Here is a 26,237-nt window from a genome sequence, read left to right as displayed (position 1 = left end):
TCCATTGTTCTGGCTCCACCTCCCAACCCCCTCCCCTCCCCGTAGAGATGGCTTTTGCTGATTCTACATATAGCCTTGGTTACACAAAAAGACATTAAGTTCCAAAGAAGAAAAGTGGATTGTCAGCTATTTGGTCATGGGAAGGATTTGCACAGGTCAGGCTCCTAGCTCCAAAGATTTCAAAAATGCCATATGTTAGGGGAGAGGAGGAATGCATTAACCAACTTCAAGTCACCAAATTAGTAGAAAATTATATAAGATGGAATGGTTCCAAGAGTATCTTATTTGCATAAAAAGTAAAGAGCATTGTATGCATTTTAGACTTAAATCACAAGTTTAAGTTCTATTTTAATATTGACAGAGTTTGGGAAGTATCTAATTCACCCCCATCTCAAGGGTAAGTAATGAAATACACAGAGCAAGGAGTGAGTAGGCTTTTTAATTCTTCCTCAGATAGGGATGCCGATGAGACAAATTAAGAGGTGAAAGCTCATTTTGTGCTTCAGGTAGTTTCATTAAGAATGCTCCTAACAAAAGCTCTTTGTGATTCAAAATTAAAGGAGATGGCATAATTGCTGTGATTCTTTCAATGAAGCAATCTTTGCTCTTTACATATTTTTAACAGCTTTATGGTGATATAATTCACGGGCTGTACAACTCATCCACTTAGAGCACAGTTCAGCGGCCACTGTATTCACAAACTTGTGTTGCTATCACTACAATCAGCTTTAAAATATTTCATCAGTCCGAAAAGAAACCTCTCTCCATTAGCATGGCCCTCCAAGCACCACGGGTTGAGGTAATCACTAATCCAATTGAACACTGTAGAATTGCCAATTCTGGAAACTTCCCATAAATGGAATTTTGACTGGCTTCTTCCACTTTATGTTGGGTTTTTAATGCATTTCTGTATTCTGCTATCTCAGCTACTATTTCTGCCACAACTTAATAAAGACATAAACATTATGCTGATCTTTTTTTTATGGAAACCTCATTTTAAAAAAATTAAAAGGTCTAATTATCCAAAATACACAGAGAACTCTTAAAACCCAACAGTAAGAACAGAAGCAACCTGATTTAAAAATGGGCCAAGAACTTAGACACCTCACTAAAGATACACAAATGGCAAATAGACATATGGAAAGATGCTCCACATACCATATCATGAGGAAAATGAAAATTAAAACAAGATGAGATACCACTGCATACCTGTGAGAACGGCCGATACCCATAAGACTGGCAACACCGAATGCTGCCAAGGATGTGGAACAACAAGAACTCTCATTCATTGCTAGAAAGGAATTTCTGGAAAGGAAAGCAAAATGGTGACCCTAGTTAGCAATGCTGTGCTGTATACTTACAAGTTGCTATAAGAATAGAGCTTTAAGATTTTCACAAGGACAACAATAACAGCAACGTGATAATTGTATGCGGTGAAGGGTGTATTAACTAACTTCACTGTGGTAAACCTTTCATGATGTAGGAGTATCAAATCATCACATTGTATACCTTAAACTTACACAGTGTTGTATGTCAATTGTGTCTAAGCTGGACAACATTTTTCTAAAAAATGATCTAAAAAGATCTTTCTAAAAAGATCTTTACAGGAGCCTGGGTGGCCCAGTCAGTTAAGTGTCCAACACTTGGGTTTGGCTCAGGTTGTGATCTCAGGGTCATGAGATCAGGTTCTGCATCAGGCTTGCACTGGCGTGGAGCCTGCTTAAGTTTCTCTCTCCCTCTGCCCTCTCCACCCTAGTTCTCTCCTCTCCTCTTGAGCCAATAAATCTTTTTTTTTTTTTTTAATTTTTTTTAAAAGACATTTGATAGTTGTAAATGATGAGGGAGAAAAAGACTTTTTTTTCACTACTGGCTTTGAATTTGATTTTGATATGTGTTGAGATGATCTTTATATATCTTTCCCCTTGAGTTTGTGGAATTTCTTGAATCTGTGTATCTAGGTTTTTTTTTTTTTTAATTTGGAAACTTTTTGATCATTATTTTTTAAAAATATTTGTCCCCAACCCTTTCTCAGGGACTCCAATTATATCCAGCCACTTGAAGTTGTCTTGGAGCTTGCTAATTAGCACCCATTGTAGTGCTGTTGTCGTGAGCTAATGGAAATATAGCAGAGGGCTTTGAGAGAGGAAGTTTGGTTAGTGGGCTATATCCAGCACCTTGATTGTTCCTGAGTATTCAGATGGTCTTCTCTAGGATTAGGTTAGTAGGGTTTGCTGAATGGTGCAATGGAAGTTAGGTCTCTACCCTCCCATAGAGATTGGGCAAAGAGGGCTCCCTCCTTCATGGGTACATTTCAAAGAGATGGTTCCCAGCCCCTAGAGAAAGTCATGCCTGGGTGACAAAGGTGGCAGAAGGCTGGGAGAAGGTTTATACTTCAACGAGGTTGAGAAGGAATTTATAGTTGCTGGGTGTTGCTTTCAAAAGAAACATGAAGAAAATGAAAATTAAAGAGCATGCCATCACAAATAAACCTGTCTAAATTTTAATCAAGTTGAGGGAAACATTAAGGCCTTCTTGGTCATTTTTAATTCTATCATTTTTATTATTTCTGAGCAAGTTTCAATTGATTGATTTTGCTGCTCGTTATGGGTCATGTGTTTGTATTTGTTTGCATGGCATGTAATTTTTGATCGGACTCCTGTTATTGGGAATTTTATCTTGTTGAATGGGTGGTGAATATTTTTATAGTTAAAAAAATATTTTTGATGTCTTCTTTGCAGAAATTTCTGTTCATGTCCTCTGCCCATTTCTTGATTGTATTATTTGTTCTTTGGGTGTTGAGTTTGCTAAGTTCTTTATAGATTCTGGACACTAGTCCTTTATCTGATATGTCGTTTGCAAATATCTTCTCCCATTCTGTCAGTTGTCTTTTGATTTTGTTAACTGTTTCCTTTGCTGTGCAAAAGCTTTTGATCTTGATGAAATCCCAGTAGTTCATTTTTTCCCTTGCTTCCCTTGCCTTTTGCGTTGTTCCTAGGAAGATGTTGCTGCGGCAGAGGTCGAAGAGGTTGCTGCCCGTGTTCTCCTCAAGGATTTTGATGGATTCCTTTCGTACATTGAGATCCTTCATCCATTTTGAGTCTATTTTTGTGTGAGGAAGTGGTGATGCAACATGGAGGCTTAAGTGGGTAGAAGAATAAATGAAACAAGATGGGATTGGGAGGGAGACAAACCATAAGTGACTCTTAATCTCACAAAACAAACTGAGGGTTGCCGGGGGGAGGGGGTTGGGGAGAAGGGGGTGGGATTATGGACATTGGGGAGGGTATGTGATTTGGTGAGTGCTGTGAAGTGTGTAAACCTGGTGATTCACAGACCTGGGGATAAAAATATATGTTTATAAAAAATATATGTTATAAAAAATAAAAAATTTAAAAAAAAAAAAAAAAAAACAACAACAACAACAACAACAAAAAAAAAAAAATATTTTTGAGCTTTTTTCTGTGACCTAGTTTACATGGAGACATTTTTATCTTTTTTTGCTGTGGAGCTTTTAAGCCTGGTTAGGTGAGAGCAGAGTAGCATTTAGTCTATGGTTATTTTTCCTACTGAGTCCAGAGGCAAAACCATTCTGAGTACTTCACCTAATGGGCCATGCATGAATTGTGAGGTTTATCTTGAGCAGTTGGATTTAAGAATTCTTATTGCTGATCTTTTATCAGTTGTAGGGATTATTTCTTTTAATCCTTTTGGGGGTAACTTTTCTCAAAGTTATGCTCAGGTCACCACCCTGCTAAGTACTAAGTAGACCTCCAGGGTTCTCCCTGTGCTCAAGACCCTTCTGGAGCTCTTGCCCATGCTAAGCCTCAGCCCGCTTCGTTCCCAGCTTCACCTCCACTCAGGGAGACCACCTTGCTCTTCCTTCCTAATCTATGAGCTGAACATTCCCTCCAGGCAGTAAATGAGCAATGTGGCGGCTATTTTTCTTTGTTTTCCATGTCTCCAGAATTGCCTGATAACCAGTGTTTTTATAACAGTTGTTTGCTCTATTTTTCTTGCTATTTTAATAGTTTCAGATTGCCAGATTTGGTTTCTGCTACTCCATCCTGATCTGTAGTCGCTATTGTTTTGACCATATATTAGAAGTATGGTTTTCCATCCTGTTTTCCTTACATGTGGCTTTTGAAAAAAAGTGGTTAGTTTTTAGTTAGAATGTGTTTTACGTATGTTTTGTGAATGTTTTGGTTAGTCATGATAACTTGTTTTTGTTTTTTTATTTTTGCTTTATTTATTTTTTATTTGACAGACAGAGATCACAAGTAGGCAGAGAGGCAGATGGGGGGGGGCAGGCTTCCCGCTGAGCAGAGAGCCCCTTGTGGGGCTCGATGCCAGGACCCTGGGATCATGACCTGAGCTGAAGGCAGAGGCTTTAACCCACTGAGTCACGTAGGCACTCCATGATAACTTGTTTTAAAATAATATTTGTCTTAAATATATTTTCTTCTTTTCTGGATTAAAAAAGTACAGAAGTTACTACCTTATTTTAGGTAACATTTTATTTTTTTACATAATTTCTAACCTGTTTATCATTCTTCCTTTTTCTAATTTATCAAGGTATGTAATTTTGATCTCTTCCTTTTGTGTAATATTAATACTGGAAAATTACATAGAATAAACTCTAGCTTATCTTACTCCTTTTATGAAAAGCAGAATAATTTGAGTCCTAAAAGGCTGGTTGTCCAAGGCCAGAGAAGAGCTTTAGTCAGACCAGATTATAACACAGTCTTCCTGATGTTTTTCTAATAGTCTTTTGACTACTCTGCGGTTGCTCTTTTATAAACATGGTAGAAATTTTATTGGAAGTCTGTGACCAAGCAATACAACTTTTGTTGTTGTTGTGATTTAGTACCTGAAGTTGTTAGAAATGGATAAATCAAAAGTTAAGAGGGGAAAAAAGCAGTATCTTTAGATTCAACATGGAATAAAGGAAAGTGATTGATTTCCCTGTTCATCAGTCATCGTGCAAAATAACTTCATTCTATTGGTAAAAAAGTTTGTATAAACATCTCTTGACAAATATCCACACAAAGAACTGCACCCCATTGTATTCTCTTATTAGTTTTTTTTTTTAATCTAAAATACATACTAGTTAACTTCTTGACAAAATACAAATTAAATTTTTCAGATGAACATTCTCTGCAAGTCATGATTAATCTTCCATTGACCAGTGTGATCCTCTTTGATAACCTTGTGGATAAATCTGTTAAGAATAATAAATTATTCTTTGAGACTCTAATTGGCTTTCCCCTGGCCTTTGAGTGATTCTGTGGACAGAAATCAGCTATCAGTAAAACGTGTAACCTTGGATTATTGAGGTAACTACTGAGCCTGCACTTGAATAAAGCTGGAAGTTGGGTAGTATAACAATGGTATTCAGAATGCACACTTTCCACTGGACAGAGTAGAAATGTGTTATTTTTCATACTCCTGATTTCTAATCTTATGACTTGATTAACTCTCAGACAAACACCATTCGTATTCATCTGTACCCCCACAACCACATACAGAAGATAAAAGTCACCTGCTATAACCTGTATATTATGTGTTTTCTATATGAAAATCTAATCATGTCTTTAATAGATAAAGATTCTGAACCTGAATTACTAACAGAACAAAGACTGTAGATTAATAGATCCTATACTCTCAGATAAGCCAGAATTGGGCAACTTTCCAAGTATGCTCATGCACAGGTATAAGAGATTTTACAAGCAGGGGGACCATTATTTTTTAAGCTTTTTATAATAGAAAATATCAACTGTATACAAAAACAAATACTATCATGAATGCCAATTTTCCCATCAGCTATATTTTATAATGATTGTCTTTTGGCTGATCATTTTTAACCATACCAAATCCATCCACATTACAGCCTTGGATTATTCTATCTGGGCCTATTTCTGTATGTATCTCAAAATGTAAGGACTATTATTAAACATACAAATACCATTTTGAAACCTAAAATAATAACATTAATCTGCTAATATCAAATATATGGTGATAAAATTTCCAATTTTATTTTCATAGTTTACTTACTTGAATCAAAATCAAATAAAGCTTAGGCATTCTAATTGGATGTCTTTTTTAAAATTTATTTTATTAACGTATAATTATTATTTGCCCCAGGGGTACAGGTCTATGACTCTTCAGGCTTACACATTTCACAGCACTCATCATAGCACATACCCTCCCCTTGTGCATAACCCAGTCACTCTCTCCTTCCCCCCTCCCCCCAGCAACCCTCTGTTTTGTGAGATTAAGAGTCTCTTATAGTGTGTCTCCCTCCCGATCCAATCTTGTTTCATTTTCTCCTTCCCTACCATCCACAATCCCCTGCCCTGCCTCTCAAATTTCTCATATCAGAGGGATCATATGATAATTGTCTTTCTCTGATTGACTTCTTTATTATTCTCTGATTGACTTGGCATAATACCCTCTAGTTCCATCCACGTCATTGCAAATGGCAAGATTTCATTTATTTTGATGGCTGCATAGTATTCCATTGTATGTATGTGTGTGTATGTATATATACCAAATCATTCATATATATATATATATATATATATATATATATATATACACCACATCTTCTTCATCCATCCATCTGTTGATGGACATCTGGGTTCTTTCCATAGTTTGGCTATTGTGGACATTGCTGCTATAAACATTAGGGCACACATACCCCTTCAGATCACTACATTTGTTATCTTTAGGGTAAATACACAGTAGTGTGATTCCTGGGACATAGGGTAGCTCTATTTTCAACTTTCTGTGGAGCCTCCGTGCTGTTTTCCAGAGTGGCTGCACCAGCCTGCATTCCCACCAACAGTGTAGGAGGGTTCCCCTTTTTCACATCCTCGCAAACACCTATTATATCCTGACTTATTAATTTTAGCTTTTCTGATTAGTGTGAGGTGGTATCTCACTGTGGGTTTGGTTTTTATTTCCCTGATGCTGAGTGATGTAGAGCACTTTTAGCCACCTGGATGTCTTTGCAGAAATGTCTGTTCCTGTCTTCTGCCCATTTCTTGATTGGATTATTTGTTCTTTGGGTGTTGAGTTTGATAAGTTCTTTATAGAATTTGGATACTAGCCCTTTATCTCCTATGTAATTTGCAAATATCTTCTCCATTCTGTCCATTGTATTTTGGTTTTGTTGACTGTTTCCTTTGCTGTGCAAAAGCTTTTGATCTTGGTGAAGTCCTGGTAGTTCATTTTTGTGTTTGCTTCTCAAACATCACCTTTGGTGATGTTTCTAGGAAGAAGCTGCTGCATCTGATGTTAAAAACGTTGCTGCCTATGTTCTCCTCAAGGATTTTGATGAATTCCTGTCTCGCATTGAGGTCTTTCATCCATTTTGAGTCTATTTTTGTGTGTGGTGTAAGGAAATGGTCCAGTTTCATTCTTCTGCATGTGGCTGTCCAATTTTCCCTGCACCATTTGTTGAAGAGACTGTCTTTTTTCCATTGGACATTCTTTCCTGCTTTGTCAAAGAGTAGTTGACCATAGAGTTGAGGGTCTATTTCTGGGCTCTCTATTCCGTTCCATTGATCTTTGTGTCTGTTTTTGTGCCAGTACCATACAGTCTTGATGATTATAGCTTTGTAATAGAGCTTGAAGGCTGGAATTGTGATGCCACCAACTTTGGCTTTCTTTTTCAACATTCCTCTGGCTATTTGGGGTATTTTCTGGTTCCATATAGATTTTAGGATTATTTGTTCCATTTCCTTGAAAAAATCAGTGGTAGTTTGATAGGGGTTGCATTAAATATGTAGGTTGCTTTAGGTAGCATAGACATTTTCACAATATTTGATCTTCCAATCCATGAGCATGGGGCATTTGTCCATTTCTTTGTGTCTTCCTCAATTTCTTTCATGAGTACTTTATAGTTTTCTGAGTACAGATTCTTTGCCTCTTTGGTTAGGTTTATTCCTAGGTATCTTATGGATTTGGGTTCAATTATAAATTGGATTGACTCCTTAATTTCTCATTCTTCTGTCTTGCTGTTGATGTATAGAAATGTAACTGATTTTTGTGCATTGATTTTATAACCTGACACTTTACTGAATTTCTGTATGAGTTCTTGCAGTTTTGAAGCAGAGCCTTTTGGGTTTTCCACATAAATGATACTATATGATACATAAGTATCATAACATCTGCAAAAAGTGAGAGTTTGACTTCTTTGCCAATTCAGATGCCTTTAATTTCTTTTTATTTTCTGATTGTTGAGGCTAGGACTCCTAGAACTATGTTGAATAGCAGTGGTGATAGTGCACATCCCTGCCATGTTCCTGACCTTAGGGGAAAAGCTCTTAGTTTTTCCTCAGTGAGAAGAATATTCACTGTGGGTTTTTCATAGATGGCTTTGATGATATTGAGGTATGGACCCTCTGTCCCTACACTTTGAAGAGTTTTGATCAAGAAAGGATGCTATACTTTTTTGAATGCTTTTTCAGCATCTATTGAAAGTATCATATGGTTCTTGTTCTTTCTTCTATTAATGTATTGTACACATTGATTGATTCGTGGATGTTGAACCAATCTTGCAGCTCAGGAATAAATCTTACTTGGTCATGGTGAATAATCCTTTTAATGTACTGTTGGATCCTATTGGCTAGTATTTTGTAATTCTCCTTTTTGATGGGGTCTTTGTCTGGTTTTGGGATCAAGGTAATGCCAGCATCATAAAGAGTTTGGAAGGTTTTCCTTCCATTTCTGTTTTTGAACAGTTTCAGGAAGAGTTGGTATTAATTCTTCTTTAAATATTTGGTAGGTGGGGCGCCTGGGTGGCTCCGTGGGTTAAGCCTCTGCCTTCGGCTCAGGTCATGATCCCAGGGGCCTGGGATCGAGCCCCGCATCAGGCTCTCTGCTCAGTGTGGAGCCTGCTTCTCCTCATCTCTCTCTCTGTCTGTCTCTCTGCCTATTTGTGATCTCTCTCTCTGTCAAATAAATAAATAAAATTAAAAAAATATATATATTTGGTAGGCTTCCCCTGGGAAGTCATCTGGCCCTGGGCTCTTATTTGTTGGGAGATTTTTGATGACTGCTTCAATCTTCTTACTGGTTATGGGTCTGTTCAGGTTTTTTTGTTTTATCCTTGTTCTGTTTTGGTAGTTTATATGTCTCTAGGAATGCATCCATTTCTTTCAGATTGTCAAATTTGCTGATGTATAGTTGCTCATAATATGGTCTTATAATTATTTGTATTTATTTGGTGTTGGTTGTGAACTCTTCTATTCATGATTTTATTAATTTGGGTCCTTCCTCTTTTCTTTTTGATAAGTCTGGCCAGGGGTTTCTCAATCTTATCAATTCTTTCAATGAGTCAGCTCTTAGTTTTGTTTATTTGTTCTACTATTCTTTTGGTTTCTATTTCATTGATTTCTACTCTGGTTTTTATTATTTCTCTTCTCCTGCTGGATTTAGGCTTTCTTTGCTGTTCTTTCTCCAGGTCCTTTAGGTATAGGGTTAGGTTGGGTTCTTGTTTCTAAAAAAGTCTTGTATCGCTATATACTTTCCTCTCAGGACTGCCTTTGCTCTGTCCCAAAGATTTTGAACAGTTGTGTTTTCATTTTCATTTGTTTCCATGAATTTTTTCAAATCTTCTTTAATTTCCAGATTGTCCCATTCATTCCTTAGTAAGATGCTCTTTAGCCTCCATGTATTTGAGTTCTTTCCAACTTACCTCTTGTGATTGAGTTCTAGCTTCAGAGCATTGTGGTCTGAATATATGCAGGGAATGATCCCAATCTTATAGTTGGTTGAGACCTAATTTGTGATCGAGGATGTGATCTATTCTGGAGAATGTTCCATGTTCCCTAGAGAAGAATGTGTATTCTGTTGCTTTGGGATGGAATGTTCTAAATATGTCTGTGATGTCCATCTGGTCCAGTGTGTCATTTAAACCTTTATTTCCTTGTTGATCTTTTGCTTAGATGATCTGTCCATTTCAATGAGGGGGGATATTAAAGTCCCCTACTATTATTGTATTATTGTCAATGTGTTTCTTTAATTTTGTTATTAATTGGTTTAATAATTGGCTGCTCCCATGTTAGGGGCATAGATATTTAAAATTGTTAGATCTTCTTGTTGGATAGAGCCTTTAAGTATGATATAGTGTCTTTCCTCATCTCTTATTATAGTCTTTGGCTTAAAATCTAATTGATCTGATATAAGGATTGCCACCCCAGCTTTCTTCTGATGTCCATTAGCATGGTAAATTGTTTTCCACTCCCTCAATTTAAATCTGGAGGTGTCTTTGGGTCTTCAGTGAGTTTCTTGTAGACAACATATTGATGGGTTTTGTTTTTCTATTCTGATACCCTCTGTCTTTTAATTGGGGCATTTAGCTTATTCACGGTAACTATTGAAAGATATTAGTTTAGTGCCATTGTATTGCCTGTAAGGTGACTGTTGCTGCATATTGTCTTTGTTCCTTTCTGGTCTACTACTCTTAGTCTCTCTCTTTGCTTAGAGGACCCCTTTCAATATTTCCTGTAGGGCTGGTTTGGTGTTTGCAAATTCTTTTAATTTTTGTTTGTCCTGGAAACTTTTTATCCCTCTTTCTATTTTAATGACAGGCTAGCTGGATATAGTGTTCTTGCCTGCATATTTTTCTCATTCAATGCTCTGAATATATCATGTCAACCATTTCTAGCCTGCCAGGTGTCTGTGGATAGGTCTGCCGCCAATCTAATATTTCTACCATTGTATGTTACAGACCTCTATTCCCAAGCTGTGTTCAGGATTTTCTCTTTATTACTAAGACTTGTAAGTTTTACTTATTTTTTAAGTATTTTTAAGTTTTTTAAGTTTTACCTATTTTTATTGATTTTGAGGATGTTTCTCTGAGCCTCCCTGATTTTGATGCTTGTTCCCTTTGCCTTATTAGAGAAATTCTCTACAATAATTTGCTCCAGTATACCTTCTGCCCCGCTCTCTCTTTCTTCTTCTTCTGGGATCCCAATTATTCTAATAATGTTTCATCTTATGGTATCATTTATCTCTCGAATTTTCCCCTCATGGTCCAGTAGTAGCTTGTCTCTCTTTCACTCAGCTTCTTTATTCTTCATTATTTGTTCTTCTCTATCACTAATTCTCTCTTCTGACTCATTTATCCTAGCATAAGAGCCTCCATTTTTTATTGCACTGCATTAATAGCTTTTTTTATTTCAACTTGGTTAGATTTTAGTTCTTTTATTTCTCCAGAAAGGGATTCTCTAATATCCTCCATGCCTTTTCAAGCCCAGCTAGCACCTTAATAATCTTCATTCTGAACTCTAGTTCTTACATATTACCAATGTTCATATTGATTAGGTCCCTAGCCTTTGGTATTTCCTCTTGTTCTTTGTTTGTGGTAAGTTTTTCCACCTTGTTATTTTATCCAGATAAGAATGTATGAGTGAGAGAATAAAATACAAAAAGGGTGGAAAATACCCCAGAAAAATATACACAAGCCAAATCAGAAGTGACCTAATACTGGGGGGAGAAGAAGGGGGGGAATATATGTGTGTGTGTGTGTGTGTGTGTGTGTGTGTGTGTGTGTGTGTGTATATACATATATAAGACTAGTGAATAGAAAAGAGCCACCCACTTGATTTGGGGTATATTCTGGTCTGTGAGAAGAAACTACATCCCAAAATCTTAAAGAAAAAAAACATATATATTCAAAAATAAGGATAAACATAATGAAGGGATGGAATATGACTGTAAAGATGAAATTAAAAAAGATTCTAAAAGAGGAACTGATAAGTTGGTTGGAAAAGAAAAAAAGGAACGGGGAGAGAATGTGATCAGGCTGCAGACTAGAACAGAGCCATGCACTAGATTTACGGTGTATTTTGATTGTATCCCAAAATTTTAAAGAAAAAAAATCTGTATGTATACAAAAAATAAGATAGCTACAATGAGGGGATATTATATGACTATAACAATGAAAATTTTAAAAGATTTTTTTAAAAAAGATACTGTTAAGATAGAATAGTTTAAAAATGTTAAAAGAGGAAAGTGGAAAAGTTAAGAAAGTAGAACAAGAAAAAAATAAAGTTAAAAACATTTAACTTTGCAAGGCTAAAGGATAATGGGAAAAAAGCCATGAATTCTATGTATTGCTTTCTCATAGCTCTGGAGATCCATAGTTCTCATTGATTGGTGTACTTGCTTTGGGATGGATGTTCCCATCCATCCCAGCTTTTTGGCTGGATGTTCTTGCTGATCTTCTGGGGAGGGGCCTGTTGCCATGATTCTGAAATGTCTTTGCCTGAGGTGGAATCACACTGGCCAGGCTCAGTAATCTGCTTGGGTTCCCGCTAGGTAGCTTTTGTTCCCTGAATGCTTTCCATATATTTTTGGAGGATGAAAATGAAGATGGCAGCCTCCCAATCTCTGGCCCAGAGGAGCCGAGAGCTTGAGGCCTCACTTCTCAGTGTGCCCTCAGAGAAAAGCAGTCAATCATTACTATCTCCCTGGTCTCCAGCCACACTCAGTGCTCACCTGGCCTATGACTGAGCATTTCTATCTCTGGTGCATGACCCCATTTGGTGTCTCCAAACCCAGTAGACTTATATTGCACTCTCCCATGCTGCTCCTCCTGGGGGAAGAATGAGGGGGTCTCTCCAGATCTGCCATTTATAGGATCCCTGCTCAAAGAGCAGAGGTCCAACTGTGCCTTGGATCATAGTTTAAGGTAACCCCGAGCTGAGTGCTCACTTCTTGGCTTCGTCTCTGGAGTTGGTTTCCCTGCTCTGATACCTGGCAGCTCTGCCACACTCAGACATCCCCGTCTTTCTCTGACCCTGCGGGTCCTGAGACCACACTGTCCTCAGGAGGGCTCCACCTCCACTTAGCCTCTGGGGCAATGTCCCTCAGTGGATTAGACTTCTGAAAGTTCCAATTTTGTGCACCACTGCTCCACCACTTGCCAGGAGGTGGCTCCTCCCACAACAATCTATCTTCCCGTCGCTTTGGATTCACTTCTCTGCATGTCCTACCTTCCAGAAAGTGGTCGATTCTCTGTTCCTAGAATTGCTGCTCTCCTTCTCTTTGATCTCCTGTTGAATTTGTAAGTGTTTGATAACTGTCTAGCTGAACTCTTGGGACCTAGTGATAGCTCAGTCTCCTATTCCTCTGCCATCTTGGTTTCTCCAACCTAATTGGATGTCTTTTTAAGTGCATTTTAATATGTAGGTTTTATCTTTATGCAACTTCTTCTTTTTGTCTTTTTTAAAATTTGCTTTTTAAAAAAAAATAGGTTATTTATCCCTTGGATTCTATTCTGAATTTTATAGATTGTATTTATACATTGTATGGTTTGATATGTTACTCTGTATTCTGTATTTCCTATTAAATCTTTGTTTGATCAGAAGGTATGATTTGATTCAGTTTCAAGACTGTTCTCCTAGATAATGCGTTGTTCATTAGGAAGCACATGGTATTTGTTTGTTTCTTGGTGGTGCTGATGATGCTATTTCCATTAATTAGGAGTTGCAAAATCATATTCTAATTGTATTATTTCTTCTGAAGTTATTATTTGGAACTTTTTAGTTTTTTAAGATTTTGTTTAGATTTTTGAGACAGAGAAAGCAAGCACAAGTTGGGGGAGTGGCAGGCAGAGAGAATGGGAGAAGCAGGCTCTCTACTGAGGAGGGAGGGCTCAAGACATAGACGCCTAACCAACTGAGTCACCCAGGCACTCCTTACTGGATCATTTAAATGAAAAGAACTTCCTCTCTGGTAGACGTGGCTGGTGTACCAGTCTTACTGGCTCTATCGGTGGAGCATGCATTATTTATTTATTTTTAAATTAATCTCTAACCCAATGTGGTGCTCAAACTCACAACCCCAAGATCAAGAATTGCATGCTCCACTTCAAAAAACAAACAAACAAACAAATAAATAAATAAATTTATTTATTTTTTGAAATAATCTCTAACCCAATGTGGTTAAATAAACAAAAATATTTATTTATTTATTTTTTTTTAAAAAAGTGATCTCTGGCCCAATTTATACATATTAAATATATAAATATATATATTTATAAATATATATATTTTAATTAATCTCTATATTATATATATACACTTATACGTGTGTGTGTGTGTGTGTGTATATATATATATATTTTTTTTAAGTAATCTCTAACCCAATGTGGTGCTCAAACTCACAACCCAAGATCAAGAATTGCATGCTCCACTTCAAAAAATAAATAAATATATATATTCATTTATTTTTTAAAGCAATCTCTGACCCAATTTATATAATTTAAATATATAAATATATATATTTATAAATATATATATTTTAAGTAATATAGTCTTTTTTTTTAAGTAATCTCTAACCCAATGTGGTGCTCAAACTCACAACCCAAGATCAAGAACTTCCTTCCATACAGTATTTTGTTCATTTAGACATAGTTGGGATACAGGGTAGGTTACTTTTCCTTTCTTTAAATGAATTGGATCACTAGCATTCCCCAGTATTAAATTAGGTTTCTAAAGTAGTATTATAAATTCATGAATTTAAACTTATTGGATGTTTTCCATAGTACCTTTACTTATCATCCTTATGATATTCAAAAGAGCAGAACATTTTTTATATTAGCAACTGCAAACATTCGATGAAATCGTAGTACTCTTTTGTAGTTTACTTACTCTGTGGTATGACAAGATATATACTCAATGGCATGACTCATCTTCAGAGAGTCCTGGGTGCTCATAATAGGAAATATCTCCATGCCACAGTCTGCATGGATGAGTATGTTGCTGCAATTATAATCACTATTTCAGGCCATTTTAGAGGAAAAATTGGGAAATTTATAAATGTGCTAAATCTTTGTCACTCAGTCACAGTTTCTGATATCTTTTTAAATATTTTATCTTGATTACTTTTGGACTTTTAGCATCTTATTTCTGGTTTACCTTATCTCTTAAGACATTATCTATTTCATTTACTTGCTCTTATGTTCCTTATAGTTTATTCTGAAATACTTTTTCTTTTATTTCTAATTCTTTTCCTAGCACTATAACATTTCTGAGTTTCTCTAATTCTAGGGTGTGTTGCTCCTTCACATTATATATAATTTTATTATTTTTGTTAAGGTCACAATGAAAAATTTGTCTTGTTTTCTTTTTCTCTAGTGGGCATGTATTTCTAGAATGTTCTTATTATCTAGAATTATCTATAACATACTCTAGAATACTCATCCTGTATTCTATATTCTACTATATAGCATACTCTAGAATGTTATTATCTATAGCATACTTTCTTTGTAAGAGCATCATTCGTTCATTCTTTTGTTGTTATACTAACATAACATGATTCAACTATGATCCTTTTTGTAACTCACTCTTACACAGAAAGTGGAGGAAAAAGTGTTTTCTAGAGGTCACTACTCATATTTGTGTAAAGTGCCCTAAATTTATGACATTGTCTTGTCCTTTCCAAAACTCCCTGACTCTGTTCCCTAACTGATTTCTCTGGATCACTCCGCCTTTATTGCCTTTGTTCCTTTCATATCGATTCCATTTTCATCATTTCCCACTTTAGTTCAGGGTGTTTTGTTTTGTTTTTTAAGATTTTGTTTATTTATTTGGAAGAGAGAGAAAGAGAGCAGGAGCAGAGAGAGAGAGAGGGAGAGAGAATCTCAAGCAGACTCCATGCTGAGCATGGAACCCAATGCAGGCTTGATCCCATGACCCTGAGATCATGTCCTGAGCTGAAATGAAGAGTCAGATGCTTAACCAACTGAGCCACCCAGACATCTCTAGGATATGTTTTTAAAGGAAGTTTTATCTGTTTTGGTTTTTGAGAGTATACAGGATATAGATTGTTGCATTTCAGATTTCATTGTGGGCCTCTTGCCCTCTATGTGTAAAACTCTCTTAGTTTCATCTACTGTTTTCAAATCAACCTGACACATTTTCAGGGGAGGTGTACTGTCAGTTTGAGGTTCTCCTGTTCTCAGGGTATGTTGTTTCTTCCATTTAATTTTCTCAAACAGATGCTGGTATTCTGGAGTTCTTCAAGTAGATTGTCTTAACATACCTGTTATCTTAGGATTTTAGGGAAAACTTCCCACCTCATTTTGCTATAGGCTTCCATGGGTTTTAATTTTGTTATTGTCATTGCTCTGCCTATTTTCATGCAGAGATTTGCGTACCCTAAAAGGACTACCACCACCGCACCACTACCATCTTCCCACAGGTCCCCATGGGATAGTTATGTGGATTTCAACTTCAGATTCCCAAACTTTCATATGCGGCCTTCAGAAATCCAGTTGCCTAAAGAAGTTTGTCCTTTTCAAGTGAGTTCTCTTTTCCCACATTACCCTCCATCCACTTTTCAAATGAAAGTCATGCTTGTCTCCCAACCCAGGTGTGGTTTTAGAACATTTTGCCAGTGGGGAAAATGCAGACATACCAAACATAGAGATATTTTGGAATATTTGTTTTGAGAAACCAGCTAATCAGTGGATCACAAAACTTTTGTCATTTCAAGTGGTTTTCTCATTTCTTTTTCATAAAAATAGTGGAATGGGACCTAATGGATTTGTCAGTTTACAGATAATAAAAAAATTAATTTTGTTATAAGATCAGAAGTAGCTTTGTCATTTATTTAGAAGGATATTAAAAAACAACACAAGCAAAGCCTTTGCTATAACAAAACATCTTCCATATATATTAGCATGTGATCAACTTTCTCAGTGCCTACCTTTAAAAAAGAATAGAGAAAACTGATGATAATTCTTACTTCATTCTATCAATAAGTAATTTCATCCATGGATACACAAACTAATTGAAAAAATGTATCTATCTATCTCATTAAGAAATGCATTTCCAGAAAATGATTAGTTTATATTTAATAATTACTTATCACAATATGTGCTGTCTTGTCTTATTTTTAAGCAACCATGTACCCATAATAATTGTAGAGATAATTCAATCCAAAGAAACTTTTTAACATTTGGAATCTTACAGCCACAACATACACATACAAATTTTATATATGCATTTTTATTGCATGTTATTGAGTAAAAACATTTTCAAATATAAACATGTTACAGTATGATGACCTGGGGAAGGTGAAATAGAAATAAAAATTCAAGAAATAAAATTATTACAATTTTTTGAATAGATGATAGCATTACAGTTATGTGGGTTTTAGATGTTAACATTCTGTAAGATATGATGCAACCATTTTATTTAAAATATTTAAAATTCAGGGGCGCCTGGGTGGCTCAGTGGGTTAAAGCCTCTGCCTTCGGCTCAGGTCATGATCCCAGGATCCTGGGATCGAGCCCCGCATCGGGCTCTCTGCTCAGCGGGGAGCCTGCTTCCTCCTCTCTCTCTGCCTGCCTCTCTGCCTACTTGTGATCTCTGTCTGTCAAATAAATAAATAAAAAATAAAATAAAATAAAATAAAATAAAATAAAATAAAATAAAATATTTAAAATTCAGCAGGAAATTCATTTTTGTATCTAAATCAATATACTATTTAGTCAAGTCTTTAAAAAAAGTAAAGGATACATTAGCATGAGAGCAAAACAGTTTAAATACCACTAAGATTAGATATTTAGTGCTTTATTTTGACTTAAAGAATAGAAGAAAATTTGCTGTGAGCATAGTTAAACGTTGTTTTATTCTTTACTACCATTCTTTAAGATTGAGGGAGGGAATTAGGTGAAGATTAGTTTAAATAATCTTGGCTAAAATTTTTGCAGTTATGTTGAATTTTGGAGGCTTCTCCATGCACTTAGAGTTATTAAAATCATCTGGAACCTTTACCTTGTTGTTAGCTATCCCTGGGTCCACTGCATTTGGGTCATTTTCTATTTGGGCACATTTCCACCTTTCCTCACTTTTCGTAAGAATATGGTATCACCACCAGAACCTACCCAATTGCTAAAAACTTGGTCTTAGACTCTGTACTATTTGATATTCAATACTTATTCCAAAGCCAAATTATAAATGTATGCATCAACATGAGGGCAATGGGAAAAGCCATTGCATTGTGTTAACCAGCATCAGTTTGATTACATCACTGAAAAAATGACTCAACTTTCAGTGTGAAGAAGAGATTTGGGGGGTACAGGTGATGAGGAAAGTTCTATGAGTCTGTTGGTAATCCAGAGAGAAACAACCTAAGTTTGGTTGGGGAATGTGGAGAGTTGAGAAATATACACGTGAAAAACATTGTGATGCTTGGTGATTCAGTGAATGTTGGAGATGTACATGGATACTAGGGTGTTAGAGAGAAGAGGTTTTGGATTTCTGACCTTATCTATGGAGTTGCCTTCCACCAAAGAAGGCACATCATGAGGAAGAGAAACTTGAGGGGAAATGATCATGTATTCAAAACTGAGTATACTGAGCTTGAGGGAGGAGTGTTTGGTGGGATTTGGAATTTATGAGTGTAAGAAAGAAATGTGAACAATGAACCATGAGAAGGTGGTGGAAGCATGGGAGTGAAGGGGATCCTGCCCCACCCCCACCCCCGTGGTGGTATACTGAATGAAACAAAAGACGGTTTGGAGGATTAGTACAGGTAAGGCAGAAAGAAAAAGGGAAACTGCAGAGAAAGAAAACCTTTCCTTCCATAAGCCAGAACAAAAGAGTGCTTGAGCAAAGGCATTGTTAACAGGAATCAGATTCTGCCATGGATTCAAGTTAAGGACAAGGTTGAATATTGTGTGTTGGGAAATATTGGGAATGGGTGTAGCAAAAGCCAATGTAGGAATGAGTGAAAGGGGAGCATGGGGAAAATGTGAATGTGAGCAACTCTTCCAAGGCACTTGAGAGTGAGAGGAAACAGAGCTGGAGTGGAAACCTCCAAAATGGGAAAAGAGGTGTTTTTTCCAGAGGTGGGAGAGAGAGAGAGAAAGAAAAGGAGAGGATCTGCCCTACTTGATCTCTCATACTTTGCTTTACAACCTAAATGGAAACTATCAGGCAACTAAGTGTTGATGAGGGAGAAGCCAAGAGATCTTGAAAATCCAGCAGGCGAACAGTTCGTAGAATGAATTAACCAAGTACCCCAAAGGTACCAAATCCTGACTACAAATGAAATGATTAGTGTTTGACTCTAGGAGAAGGCTATTTTAAGTTCTTTAACAAGAGGAAAGAAGGAAAGATTTGTATAGATGGTTGAAAATTTGTAGATTATGGTACAAGAAGTTGAAGATCCTTCCTATCTATAGCTTTCCTGCTTTTCCATGAATGGAGTTGCAAGATCATTTGTTGAGAGTTATGGGAGAAATTATGGGTTTAGTCTCTGAGGAGATTGAATTTTGTTGTATTATTAATAACATTGACATAAATATTGAACACAATATTTCACAAAAGCCAGATCTTTGAGATAAGCAATAACTACCTAATCATTTTTTATTATTTTGAAGGGTAAAATGTGAGGCGAAATAAAATAACAGGGTATGTTAGATTATATTTTTGTGCCATTTTTGAAATGAAATTTTCTTTTCCTACTTGATCTGAATAAGTAAGAAAATATTTTTATTTGTAAGTTACACAATATTTTTGTTTTCCAGAATCATCTTCAAAAAGACTTTCATTCCATGCTAATTTGAATGTAGGAGAATAAATATTTACATATAGCATTGCTAATTTTCCAGAAGCAAATTATGGTAGATATTTCTGAAGTCAGAGATGTGAAAAGTTGCCTGGTTTAACCTTTCACAAATACTGCATTTGAAAAGAGAAATTTTAAAGAGGAATTTTGGAATTATATTATGATGCAATTTCAGAAAAAGAAGTCTTATAAGAGACTATACTTAAATATAGCTATTAAATAAAAGGACCTGAACTTGGAAAATGCTTTCTAATGCTGATTCATTCACTTTCTCAGGTACCTTCTATTTCTGTCACTTTCAGTTTAAGTAATGTGATATATCACTTGTGGATGACTTCATAATTCTGCTAAAATAATCCTTAATATCTACACATCTATAGCTTTCAACCTTTCAGCTACTAATTAGATTTTAATTATAACTCCATTAATCTGAGCCTGAAGTTTAATAGGGTAAGTAGCAAAATTAAGGTGATTTTGAGTCCAAAGTATAATTTTCAAATGATCAAAATAACTCAAATTTTCATAGGGAAAAGTATAGTTGTTTTATTAATCTGGCCATCAGAGTGGCTTTTTTTTTTTTTTCCTGTTACAGTGTTTTAAGTGCCTTCACTGTAGAATATTTATTTTATTTTTTTGCTGTTTCCTGCCTGGAGTGTGTAGGAACAGTGAGAAGGCCAGAGTGACTAACAGAAGAAGAGGTAGGAGTAGGAGAAGAGCACTGAGGGCATCCAGGGCCAGGCAGATGGTAAGGACTTGGACTTACACTCTGAATGCGTTGGAAAGCCACTGGAAAGATTTGAGCCTCAGAATTAAATGATTTGATTTACTTTGAAAATGCTTTATTGACTGCTGTTTTGGGAAAGGGACTACAGAGTTACATGGAGAAGCAGAGATTGTGGCAGCTATTAAAATAATTGACGTGAGAGAACATGGTGACCTTTGATCAAGGCAGTAGTATAGTATAGGTAGAGAAATAGTAGTAGTATAGGTAGAGAAATGGTTGGATTTACTATATATAGTTTGAAGGCAACACTGAATTATTTTGATTTTGGTTTGGGTATGATGTGTCGGAGAAAGAAAGGAGTTAAAAATAAATCCAAAATCCTTGGTCTGATTAAAGGGAAGGATAGAGTTGATACTTAACTGAGATGGCAGAGATTGGCAGAGAAACAAGTTTAGGGAATTCTTAATTTGTGTTTGCAATGCGTTAAATTTTAGATACCTATAAAAGTGACAAGGAGTAGGACATTAGGTCCGAAGTTCAAAGGAGACCTACAAGATAGAACTAGACGTTTGGAGATTATCAGAATTTCTATTAGTATGTGGTGCTGTGGGTGCACATCATCTTTCCCAAAGGAGTGAATGCATCAAGCAAACAGTTCCAAGAACAGAGCTTCAAGATACTTTAACCTCTGACTCTATTTTCCAATGTTTCTAGTGAATTTTTCCAAACAAAAGGATTACTAGACACATTTTAATTTTTTTCCTTTATTGTTCTTTGAAATTTTGAAATTGTTCTGTCCTTAATTTATGGGTGCAATTCATTTTTTCCCAGTGATTATATTTTTAATAACATTTTCTTTCATATCTTAAATTATACTATTTATCTCTGTCCTTTTTCCTCCCTCTGTCAGACATTGTGATTTCAAATCTTGGCTATTTTATTCATGTTCTTGGTTTCTTTGTATATCCAAAGATCCTTGATTTTCTACTGTCAGTGAAAATGGAATTATTTTAGATAATTGGTGTGGATTTCCCATACTGTATGAAAAGTTATTTTCTTACCTCTTCTCTCCTTTGAGTGGTAACATTGATCGCAGTCCTGTTAATAGTGAGAGAACTTATTGATTGATCTAATTCCCTGAGAATTAATGGTCAAGATTTTAGAAGTAAAACTAAGGGCATTCAATTACCAGAATGAGTTGGGGTTTACTTTGGTGAATGCAAACCAAAACCTGATGCTTTGATTTCTTTGATTTTACTCTTATAATTAATTATTTTCTTTAGCAAAGTGACTTTTAGTTTAGTTTAGTTTAGTTTAGCCAGAGGTGAATGCCACATTGTCTATTTACATGAAGTAGGGTGAGACATGCATGGACAGACTTTGAACTTCTTAGCATTGCATCCAGTTCCACGCTTGCTTTCCATGGCATTTTCTCCACGTGACTAACTCTGAGCAAGGAGCCTGTCTGTACTGGGCACCCTACTACCCTTGTAGTTCATTTTGAGCATGTGGCTGTAAGTCTTTTGCCTTTCAGTAAACTATACAACAGCTTTTAGCTTTATAATTATAGGTGTAGCTACCAGTTTGTAATTAAGAACTCAGGTAATGAATTTGACAAAAACATTCTTAAAATGTGCTCTTCCAGTTACTAGCTTTGCAAATTTGGGGAACTTGCTTAAGCCTAGTAAAAATACAGCTTATTTTTCTTTAAGGTAAAGATGGTACTACATACCTAACGCATAGGATTACTCTACCTTTAACTCAGGAAATACGTCTCAAGTCCAGTTCCTAGAGACTATTACATACTCAATATTACTATTAACAATGATAATGTTATGAGTAATATCATTTTAATTATAAATAGGTAATATAATGTTTGCTTTTATTTTCTAATTTATTGTGGGATTCCTTACAAATTATATTAATTTTGAAAATATTTGCCTCCATATTTTAGGGAAAAATATGTTAACAAAACAAAATATTATATGTGTATGTATTACGTATTTTGTAGGTTTATCAAATTTTGTGTTTCTGCTGAAAACTATAAGAACAATTAGGAGGAAAAATTACTGTGTGTTTCCAGGATTTTTCTCATGTTCCTATGTTTTTTTTTTAGAGTATTTTTTAGAGCATTTTTTGTTTCGCAGCAAAATTGAGAGGGAGATACATACATTTCCCCTCTGCTCCCTGTCTGCACTTAAGCACAACCTTCTGTTATCAGTGTCCTCCACCAGAGTGATACACTTGTTACAAATGATGAGCCTACATTGACACATCAGTCCATAGTTTTCCTTAGAGTATACTCTTGGTGTTGTGCATTCTCTGGGTTTAGACAAATGTATAGTGACATATATCCACCAGTGTTATACCAAATAGTTTCACTGCCCTGAAAATCTCTGTGTGCCACCTACTCACCCCTTCCTCCCCAAGAACCTGAAAAGCACTGATTTTATATTGTCTCCATGGTCTCGCCTTTTCCAGAGTGTCAAAAATTAGTTATACAGTAAGTAACCTTTTCAGATTGGCTTCTTTCACTTAGTAATATATATTTAAGTTTTCTCTGTGTCTTTTCATGGCTTTTTAGTGCTGAATAATATTCCATTATCTGGATATGCCATAATTTATTTATCCTGTTTTCCTGCTAATTTATTGGCATCTTTTATAAACATATTTTTACCAGTTCTAGCATTGTATAGATGATTTTTTTTCCTATTGCCCAAGTTTACCTCTATTATAATCTATAAACTCTTTGGACTTCGTAAAAAATGGACATTAAGTAGGATTACGAAGAGTCCTGTATTATAAATATTCAAGACTATAAGATCAGTATTAATTAGATTTCTTTAGAATTCAGTTGGTCAGTTACCAGGGTTCTGTGTATTAACCAAGTTTTGCCCAGTTTTTTCAATTGGTGAGTTTGGATTTATGGAGATTGTTGATTTGTTTTCTAACAACCAAGAATTTTTCAAATATATTATTATTATTTCTTAATAATATAAGAAATATAAGAAATAAATGGTTCAACTACATTAATTACCTCAGCAATGATAAAGCCTGCCAGAATCCAAAAAACTAAACTAAAAGCAAAATGAAAGACTAGTGGAGCCAGACACTGGAGCATTATGTGACTATAATTTTAACTTCTCCTTTTTTTCAGCTTAACATTATTCCTGGTCAGCATGAAAATGAAATGGAAGAAATATCAGGAGATATAAAGGAAGAATCAAAATCTCAAAAGAGCAAGGATAGACTGATCTCTGAGTTAAGAGCTGAGGTAAGACACTGGATAAAGATTGTAACACCAAAGCATACCTGAAGGTTATTAGGTGATATACTATTTTAAGGAGTATAATAGAGGCATTGTTGGTTACTTTATGAAGAAAGATTCTGCTGAAAATAAAAAATAATAAATATAAGCCATTTGTATAGGACTTAAAATGCTGTGGGATCATACTGACTCATCACTAGATTGGAATTACCTATTATAAAGACAAAATATTTGATGAAAAAAACAACCGATAGCCAATACAATTCTAACTGTGAGTTAATAATTTTTAAAGGGTCAGTTGACTGCTAGATCTAGTATGTTAGGTTATCATCAGGACCAATGACTGACAAATGTGTTACAGGTAGTTTCTGACGGAATTAATGTGGCTGTTGGCAGCCACCAACAGTGAGAGACAAGGCAGGGTAACTTCACTGTTATTAATTCATTTCTTAGCTGTGACAGGTGAAATGGTGGGAACATTTATTTTGAACACTTCTACCACCATCACCACCTAAAGAATTTTCACAGATTGTAAATTCTGTTTTCTCCATCCTGTTAATAAAGGAGGAATTATTGTTCTTCTAGATAGATTATTGTTCCTATAGATAGGATATTGAATTATTTGTACTACATAGTAAATATTGTTAGTACCCTAAAAGTGGAAAATCATAAATTACTTATTTTGTATCATAATTCTGGAAGAATGTCTTGGATATCAATGTGTGGCAACAATTCAGGAAATATAGGGTAGGAGGAAGGAGATTTGTATGAGATGCTTTCTTCTTTCTAAAGGTCCATACAGACTGAATTCACACCGTGGTATATTTTATATCAGAAGAACATAGTGCAGTGCAAAATGCATAAACCAAAGATTTTGGAGCCAGAAGCAGCTCCATTACTGATTACTTTATTCTGGTCAACTCCTTATACCTAAGTCTCAGTATACAGATTGATTGAAATAATGGAAGTAAGAATAATAAAAGTCATCACACAGGATTTTTGAAATGATCACACGCTGCAAGGGAAAGCTGGTCGGACGCAGCCTGCCTTGATTTGGGGAGTTACACGAAGTTGTTAAGGAGAAAGAGCTCTTCTTGATTGAATCAGCATCATTCCTTGCCCCGTCTTCCATTGGTCATGTAAAGAAAGACGTGGTGGGTGAGGGAAGGCGTGTGAGATCCGTGATGAGAACGGCTGATGTGTTGAGAACAATTCTTTCTACCAGTTAGGTCAAAAGGGAAAATGGCGGTTTGTGTGATGGCTGTTTTCTTAAAGAAATCAAACCATCGGGAGAGGCGCCATTTTTTCTTGGTCCTGAGATCGGAGAACATCTTAGATTAAGCTTTGCACAACATGTATAAAAGCTTACTTAACAGTTAGATACAAAAACAGAGAAAGACACATCTGGCTATATATTATGACTCTCCTCAAACGCCGAGGACGTAATCTAATATCATCATTTTCAGATGCACTGGGAGCCATAGCAACATAGGATCTCTTTTTTAGTTTTATTTAGTAAAAAGTTTGGAGACTCATTTATTAATTATATGACCTTGTGTTAGGTGTTTCATATCGATATAACTCAACTGTGTTTCTGTGTTAGGATATAGACCTTTTACCACCTAAAGATAATCTCCCACAAGACACTCAAGTACTGTGATATATGGTTTTATGATTTAAAAATTCTTAATAGAGCACTGAAAGCTGAAAGCAAATGAAAGACATGAATTGGCTATGTCTAACTATGTACACTTAAGGGGTATATTCTGTTGAATTAAATTGAAGAAGGAAAGCTTTGTTCAAAAGAAAACAAATAAAATATTGAGACAGATTCTAAATAGAAACAATGAGCTTGTGTGTGTATATGTGTGTGTTATATATGTGAGCATATGGTTCATTTCAGTTTTAAGTTAGTATAGAAGCTATTTTTTTTTCCTTAGAAAAGAAGACAGATAATCACCCTTTGCTGGCATTATTTTATTTTTTACACTGGCTATATTTAGGTCTCTAAAATCATATCATAATGTGTAATATGTTTTTATAAAAGCCATTGTGTTATTGTGCTATATCTTACTTCAAATATAACCTATTTTTAAAAATCAGGTTTTTGGGGGGTTCCTGTGCAACTCAGTCAGTTAAGCATTTGTCTTCAGCTCAGGTCATGATCCCAAGGTCCTGGGATTGAGCCCTGCCTTGGGCTCCCTGCTCAGCAAGGAGTCTGCTTCTCCCTCTCCCTCTGCCCTTCCCCCTGGCTCTGTTCTCTCTCTCTTCCTCAAATAAATAAATAAAATCTTAAAATATAAAAAATAAGAATTGGGTTTTTTTAAGATATATAATCAGTATTGCAGTTTGTGTGTACACATTCATCTTTGGGTATTAAAAATGGCTTAGGGTAAATTCCTAGAAGTAGTATGGCTTGACCAAGAGAACGTTTATTTTTTAAATTTTTTATACACATCACCAAATTGTCCTTTAGAAAAATTATATCAATTTACATTCTTACTCGCCTGCAGTAAACATTCTCGTGCCTGTATAAACATTTTCATTTCATTATTCTATAGCTAACAGTATATATGATTATTTTTAATGCTTTGCTAACTGATAGACAAGAAGGTCATTTTAATTTGTATTTTACTTATCTATACATAAATT

At 35.6% G+C, this 26,237-nt stretch overlaps 1 protein-coding gene across 12 annotated transcripts in view; it reads left to right on the top strand.

The window, feature by feature from the left end:
- CCDC102B (coiled-coil domain containing 102B) overlaps positions 1 to 26,237 on the top strand; it is a 320,660-nt gene that overhangs the window by 123,649 nt on the left and 170,774 nt on the right. For all 12 annotated transcript variants that reach the window (XM_059140061.1, XM_059140060.1, XM_059140062.1 and 9 more), the window contains one exon: positions 23,475 to 23,591. In XM_059140061.1, coding sequence (XP_058996044.1) covers positions 23,475 to 23,591 — 117 coding nt within the window. The remainder of the gene's footprint in view (positions 1 to 23,474; positions 23,592 to 26,237) is intronic.

This window comes from Mustela lutreola, chromosome 11 (genome assembly GCF_030435805.1).
Source record: "Mustela lutreola isolate mMusLut2 chromosome 11, mMusLut2.pri, whole genome shotgun sequence".
NCBI classification, from domain to species: Eukaryota; Metazoa; Chordata; class Mammalia; order Carnivora; family Mustelidae; genus Mustela; species Mustela lutreola.
Note: the sequence above shows the minus strand (reverse complement) of the source record. Positions and strands in the feature narration are given on the sequence as shown.